Raw genomic sequence first — 7,432 nt, 5'->3', positions numbered from 1 at the left:
AAACCATTGTATGTGTCATGTTTCGCCGGGCAAAAGGACGCGTAGTCATGGTAAGATTGCATACACTTTCTAGCTGGCTGCCAAAACACAAAGGTTTAGCCTGGGGTATGTTATGGTTTTCTGGTGACGTCAGAGGTCGCATCATCTATAGAGTTTGGGTTCGAATCCCGGTCATGGGCAAAAGACTTAACTGTAATTGACTCAATTCACCCTGGAGAAAATGGGTACCCTGGAGAAAATAGTTGTTGATGTAAATGCTAAGCAAACTGCGCTCATTTGGCTTGCATACCGCAAGGGATTTATGTTTGAGACCAAGTGATTGATAAGTAGTAAAAGGTGCCGCTAATAAGGGCCTAATATTATTATTATTATTATTATTAAACTAAAATTTGCAGAAATATCCTTTACAAATTTAGTTGAATGAAGTTTTCAGCTCGGTAAAATTTGGCCTACAAACAAAAATTGTTTTTATATAGAGGAAAAGTTTGTACTTTGTATATTTTAGATAACATTGAACTTTTTATGGGCATTTATATCCTCATATCTTCCACAATTTTCAATTTTGTGAGCATATGCCAGGTTAAGCAGTTTAATGTCACCCAAAGGTTTGTTGATGAAGATCAAACTACTTGCAATTGCAATGTGCTCAATTTAATCAAATTGTAATGCTTGGAATGGAGAAGTTTGGTGCTGGTTTGTTGGGGGTTGTAAGAACTGACCTTATAATATGCACATGAAGTCATTTGAGTAGGGTGCCCCTGGTAGAGGCAAAAGCCACACATTTACAAGATGTGCATTTTCCATTGTTTCATCATCGTTTAACCTCTAAGATGGTGAGATGTCAATACACAAGGTCATGTTGCACATCATGTTTTTTACTTAAGTCGTGAAGGCTTTCTTGGAATGAAAAAATAAAAATAAAACTGCAACTTATTTTGATTAGAAACATATTATTGTATTTTGTTATGTTTATTGTCTTTGTGTTTTTCATTACTGTACATCTCCTGACCTCGTCCTTAGAATACAGTTTCTCTTTGATTGCCTAATATACAGCACATATAAATACTCACATGTTCATCATAAATTTAACAACATTTTTCTTTTCTTTTTTCCCCAAATATCATGACAAATCAGTGACTTTTTCTTTTAAGGGTGCACCACACGTTAACACTAACATTCATCTACAAGCTGATTGTTGAAATTTGTAGGGCCCTCACAATCTTTAAAAAAATAGTTTTTTGGGACATCGTGCAATCAATAGATTGTATTATATACCAACCTGTGGGCTCTGTGCTTCAGATTTGACAAATTTAGGCTTAAAAAGTTGGTAGTATGTATTTAGCTTGGGAATGGGAGTAATGCCTCATGAAAACTTGCAGGCATCGAGTCAGTCGGGGAAAAAATACATTTTCGTGTCTAAAAAATTATCTGATTGTTTTCAAAATGTTGAGAGAATTTAGATGTTGAATACTTTTGAATATTTAGCATTGGTTTATTTAGAAGGGACACCGTTAAGTATGAAGCCCGCCCTCTTGCAAAAAACTTGGCCAGGAAATGACAACTACACTGGTAATCCGCATAATGGCCACAGTATAATCACACTATCTTAGGTAAATTGTCTGTTGATTGCTGCACACCAGTTACACATCAATAGTTCAATCTCTTATCTCTTTTCGTGGTAAATAAACGGACGCCCATCTGCCCGAAAAATAAACGATTCATTATGTTGGTCCATTATTCATTTTCTTGATGATGTCAACTGTACCAGTGAAGGTAAATATAGTTTCTTTTTAACTTCCAAATAATATTTACTTGTGAGTTAAAAGTGTAAATCATTTGTGCATTTGTTGGTCTTGTTTGTCTTGCTGTGAAGTTGGTTCAGTTTTGATGATACCAAAATCAAGTCAACAACTTGAAGTTGAACAAGAGCCATGATATTGGCAGTTTTGGTGACCCTTTTTAAATTTTGGTTGCCTATGCCATTTTACTGTTTTGTTGCACTGGTCTGCAGTGCTGCTGTTTTCGTCCACCCCTTGCGGCTCTAGTCTTGTTATTAAAGCCATTGGACCCTTTCGGTACAGAAAAAAAAAAAAAAGTTCACAGATTTACAAATAACTTACAGGGTTACAGAAGGTAGTGGTGAAATACTTCTCTTGAAATATTATTCCATAAAATGCTTTACTTTTTTAGAAAACAGTAAAACAATATCAATTCTCGTTAACGAGAATTACGGATTTATTTTAAACACATGTCATGACACGGCGAAACGCGCGGATACAAGGGTGGGTTTTCCCGTTATTTTCTCCTGACTCCGATGACCGATTAAGCCCAAATTTTCACAGGTTTGTTATTTGATATAGAAGTTGTGATACACGAAGTGTGGGCCTTGGACAATACTGTTTACCGAAAGGGTCCAATGGCTTTAATGTTGTTTCATAAAAAGTGCATAAAAAGTGCATGTTTTATTTAGTTAGTGCACCGCGCGCAGTCTGCACACTGAGTAGGCCTACCGACACTGCAGTGACACAGCGTCACTACCTCAGAAAAACATGAACCAGTAGCAAAGCACACTAAATCAAGCTCTGACTTCTGAACATGTGACCTTGGTACTAATTGTTTGCTGGTACTTTCTATGTACATACAGAGAACGTACATGGTAGTCTCTCTCTGTTATGATTGTTTGTGTTTGTTGACGGAAGAGACTATGGTAAATGATGCTAACACTAGTTTGCAATAAAATACAGCTTGCTACATTGACAGGAAAAAGACTAGATTAGTGCTGGCTCGGTTTAGTGTAATAATTTTGATGCTGCATCTTCAAGCTGATTAATGATACTGACCAGTTACTGACATGTTTTTGTTTTTGGACACCCATCATGAAGCAAGGTTTCAAAATTTGCTTGAATTATAAAAACTGGGTGTCAAAATTTGTCCCTTACATGCGTATATAATGTAAATAATAGGTACAACCGGGTGTCCAAATTAAAAACGGGGTGTCCAAAAGACACCCAGACAACCCCTCTGGCTAAACACTACGCCATGGAGTTAAGACAAGTACACAATATGAATTATGAAGACATAATGTTATTTTTAAAACAAAAATATTAAAAAGTTGTATGCCCTTATTATCATCACATAACCTTGTTGCACAGACACTGTATGGTTTTAGACGGGTCTAAATGTTGTATCTTGAAAATATGTAAACAACCTTGTGGCACAAACTGCATTGTGTCGTTTAAATGGGGAACAATGTCATACTTCTTAGCGCATCAAGGTCGTGTGTCTGAGCTTGCGTTATGGTCTGAGATACAACTTTGTTGCTTTAAACATGTTAGCAAATTATGACCTGTATCTCTTTAATAATTTAATTTGACAGTTTAAACTTAAAAGTTCAATCAAACAAAGCACCTTTTGTATACATTCAAGTACTCATTTTCACCCCCAAATGACATACGACCTTGTTTCACTGACCCAACATAATAGTCTTGGTATGGTGAGAAGATTTGTCCACAAATGCAACAAATACACTGGAAACATTGCAATGATGACAGCCAGTATGACTTTTCATATAATGAGCCTTCATACTAAACGTAACGCAATACTTCAGTTCAAAGTACTACGGGCATACAATTTGCACTTGCTTTATACTTTACACCTGTGCCTGTATGTCATCTTGTTTACTTAGTTGAGGTTCATTTTACACTTCTACACCCATGAACATTACACTGGGATAGATGTTCTCTTGCAGGTGTACTTTGTAACATATCTGCTTGCTACAAGTTACAAGTATTTGTTGTACGGCGTAGATCACACTGACACCTGTGCTTGTGTGTCACTGTGTTGATTTAAATTCTGTAATTTATTAATTGATGGATTATGTTTCCTGGTTTTTCTTTTGAAAAAACACAGGATGTAAAAGTCAGAAACATGACACAGTGGTTTTGGCACACAGCCAAAATGGAAGTGAAATAAGAAGAGTCGTTGCTGTTGGTGACTTTGTGAACGTGTGTGACATTGAAATCGCATCACCATGAGTCGATTAATCCGGCGTTTATCAGGGTCTTCACTTTCGTCCATTACCACCATTGGGGGGTCGACTAATGGGGCACCTCTACCGGGTGTTGTGGGGTCTGTCGGGCCCATGGCTATCCCTGCAGGAGCTGATCCCCAGGCTTGTTTTGAAGTGTTCTGCAGTCACTGGGCTCAAATAAAAGGTGAGTTCAAGAGTTCCTATGTGTATTTAAATATTTATTGTCCTACAGTCGTAGTTTGTTCTTAATGTTTTTGTCCTATAAAGAAAAGCAGGTTACAACTAGCAGAGAAGATGATATGTTTTTGTTTGGCATAATTATTAAAACTTTGTAAAATCATAAAATGTCTATCTTTATTTTCCCCCTTTTTTGTGGAGTGTCTTTTAGCCCTTATTTGTATCTGGTCAAAGTTCAGTGGTTTTTGTTTAATATAAATATTTTTTTAAATCACTTAAAAAGTATGTTACTACTTCTTGCTAGTATGATTTCAGATTTTGTGAAAAAGAAAAGAACAAAATCTTGTACACATGTTTTATGAGAGTCCTGTATTACATTGTCAATGAAGAAACTATTTTAAAAACTATTTACTGCTGGTTGCTGATGATTGTTTATTTATGTAATTAAATAGACTAAAAAGTCTATTCAAGCCTACACCATGTAAGTCAGCCCTTGTCCTCGATAAAATATTCCCACTTTTTTTCCCAAAGGGCCAAATTATAATATGCCTTACTCATAAATCTAAATGGTTCGGTAATACATTGCCCCTCCAGGAATCATTGTCAAGCAAAATGCCAGTAGTGGCCGTTTTCCCCGCACCAAAGCCAGCTTTGACGACATCCAAGCAGTGGCTAACTACGCCACCCAGATGATGTACCTCCTAGTGGAGGAGACCCAACCCACTGAGGGCGTAATGGGCCACATGCTGGAGCTAACCATCGAGGAGAACGTGATGGACCAGCTGCTGTCGTGGGGCTTACAGTGCGGGGAGCACGTTGAGGACATGAAGAGGGAGCTATTACGAATCTATGAGATGATGCTGGCCCAGGCCAAGCAGGCTGTGTTGATGCATAATGCCCTGTTAAACCCACTATTGAGGTTGCTCATAGCATGCTCGGAGTACTGCTCAGATAGAGTGGAGCTGCATCTTGTCTTGTTGTTACATCAGCTGTGTGTCTCCTTATCAAAGGTAGATATTTCAAATATATATTTGTTTTCTTTCTTACAACTGGTAGGCCTATTCTATTTAATTTATTGGTTTTCTTTTTTCTTTCCTTTGTAGCTGAATACAGAGTTTAGGGTTGCACTATCAAATAAGAGACAATCAGTAATCAGTTCGTTATGTGCATGTCAGATCTACTGCGGGACAAACACAGTATGCTTGCTTCAAACAATACAATTTGTTGTATTCACTTTTTTTTAGGTATTTGCTTTTCCAGTCTGACTATGAACAAATATTTGAAGGCTTTTCATTCAACCTCTGGGAATTTAGATTTACAACGGTTCACATAGAAAAAGTTTCTTTGTGAATGTTTCCTTTCACCTGCCGTATTTGTACCATCTATGCTGTGTTTAGTAAACCAAAAACTTCTGTGATATGTCAATTATTGAGTGCCTTGCAGTTTTTGCTACATACGGTGTGAATAACATATTTTGGTTAATTCAGCACTGGCCTGAAATTACATGAAGGCCATAAAGGCCTTTGCTTCTGTTGCCCCAGGGTTTGGCTGTGGTGCCCCTTCAAAAGTTTCTCAGTAGGCATTTGATTTTCCAATGGAAGTGCCTTTTGTAAAATAAAAGTTGCCTTGCCCTCTCAAAGATGAAATTCCATGCCCGAAAACAGTTGTCATCTTTATCCAATTTCTGTTGTTTACTTCAATCAATACAATCAATCAATCATTTAATATCATCACTTATTCTACTATTTCACTTACAGGACCCAATGCTACTGGAATATCTATTCCATGCCAGCCCTAGCCAGGGGCCAGCCAAGTTTCTTCTCTTCTCTCTCCTGATTCCGTTTCTTCATCGGGACGGCAAGGTTGGCCAACAGGCCAGGGATGCCCTCCTTCTATGTATCTCTGTCTCTAGTCAAGGGAGTAATATCGCCAAGTACATTGCTGAGAGTACAAACCTTTGCCCGGTAAGTACGTGGGTATAAATGAGTAACTGCTAGGATTGAGGTTGATAATGTGTTTGAAAAAGCCACTGGGGCACCACGGCAGTTCAGGGCTGTATACTCCCCATGGAGCTGACAAAGATTAAAGCAATGTTATTGGCCCAATGACCAGGGCACTTATGTGAAGCGCATTGAGATGTTATTGGGAGATGAGCTATATATAAGAACTAGTTATTGTTAAGTGTCTAGACTAGAACTCTAATGCACATTCTGCTGATCACAAACACCAGAGCTTTCGAGTCTGGTGCACTTGACTGCTCAGCCACAACACTTTTACAGATTTTCTTTTCATTTGGGATCGTTTTAACACTCAATAATTTGTCAGGCAAAGAACACACCGTTAACCCCCTACTTCCTTTGGCAGGTCTTAGCAACAGGGCTGGGGGCATTATACTCGCGGCTGCCACGTAAACTTGACATCCGGGTTGACCATTGGCACTGCTTGACCCGTGAAGATTGGACAGTCATCCCTGAACTTTGTATGTTCCTGCACTCGTTAGAATTCTGCAACGCTGTTGTCCAGGTTAGTACTAATTCAAGTTCGAATTCCTATGGAAATCTTTCAGGGATATTCTGTTCCCCTGAGATTCTGTCCCCCATACAGGAGCGCTATCAGAAGGTTGTTCACAGGTCGCCCTTATCCCTGGGGGGACAGAATCTCCCGCCACACCGGCATGAACTATCCAATGAACTATTATTTGAGAGTTGGTTAGTGCACAAGTTAATATCTGATTACTATACTCACTCATTGGTTGGGTTTTTGTTTTGTTTTTTTGTTTTGTTTTCCACAAAATATAGAGTGCTCAGTGAGTACACACAGTGTTTTATTTCTGTTTTGAAAAGAAGGGCATTAGCATCCAATAACCAGTTTTTGTGTAGAAATGTGTATAATGCCTGTATGTGAAATTAACATGCCTCATTCTTTGTATCACATTTATTCTGAATTATATTGTATTTTGATCCTATTTATTCTCACCTTATGTCTTTTTATTATATTTATTCTGATTCTAAATTTCTACAATGTAGTACAACATTGTTTTATTGCTGCAATGTTGTGTCATGTTATATTCACCTGTTACCATTAAATAATTTGTCATTGCATTCATTTTAAAGTATATCATTGTCCCCTTTCATTGACAATGTTTAATTCATGCCCTCTGAATTAATTCATGCCCTCTGAATTAATTCATGCCCTCTGAATTAATTCATGTGCTTGCATTTTAAA

General features: G+C 37.8%; 1 protein-coding gene across 2 annotated transcripts in view; it reads left to right on the top strand.

Annotated features, from left to right (window-relative positions):
• Positions 1 to 1,635: 1,635 nt before the first annotated feature.
• The window catches only part of LOC139936160 (FHF complex subunit HOOK-interacting protein 1B-like), a 30,095-nt gene continuing 24,298 nt past the window's right edge, over positions 1,636 to 7,432 (top strand). For both annotated transcript variants that reach the window (XM_071930914.1, XM_071930913.1), the window contains exons 1-5: positions 1,636 to 1,773; positions 3,910 to 4,214; positions 4,802 to 5,217; positions 5,965 to 6,171; positions 6,572 to 6,730. In XM_071930914.1, coding sequence (XP_071787015.1) covers positions 4,031 to 4,214; positions 4,802 to 5,217; positions 5,965 to 6,171; positions 6,572 to 6,730 — 966 coding nt within the window. In that variant the 5' untranslated portion in view covers positions 1,636 to 1,773; positions 3,910 to 4,030. The remainder of the gene's footprint in view (positions 1,774 to 3,909; positions 4,215 to 4,801; positions 5,218 to 5,964; positions 6,172 to 6,571; positions 6,731 to 7,432) is intronic.

The sequence above is a fragment of the Asterias amurensis genome, chromosome 4 (genome assembly GCF_032118995.1).
Source record: "Asterias amurensis chromosome 4, ASM3211899v1".
Taxonomy (NCBI): domain Eukaryota; kingdom Metazoa; phylum Echinodermata; class Asteroidea; order Forcipulatida; family Asteriidae; genus Asterias; species Asterias amurensis.
This window is presented reverse-complemented; position numbering and strand designations above follow the sequence as displayed.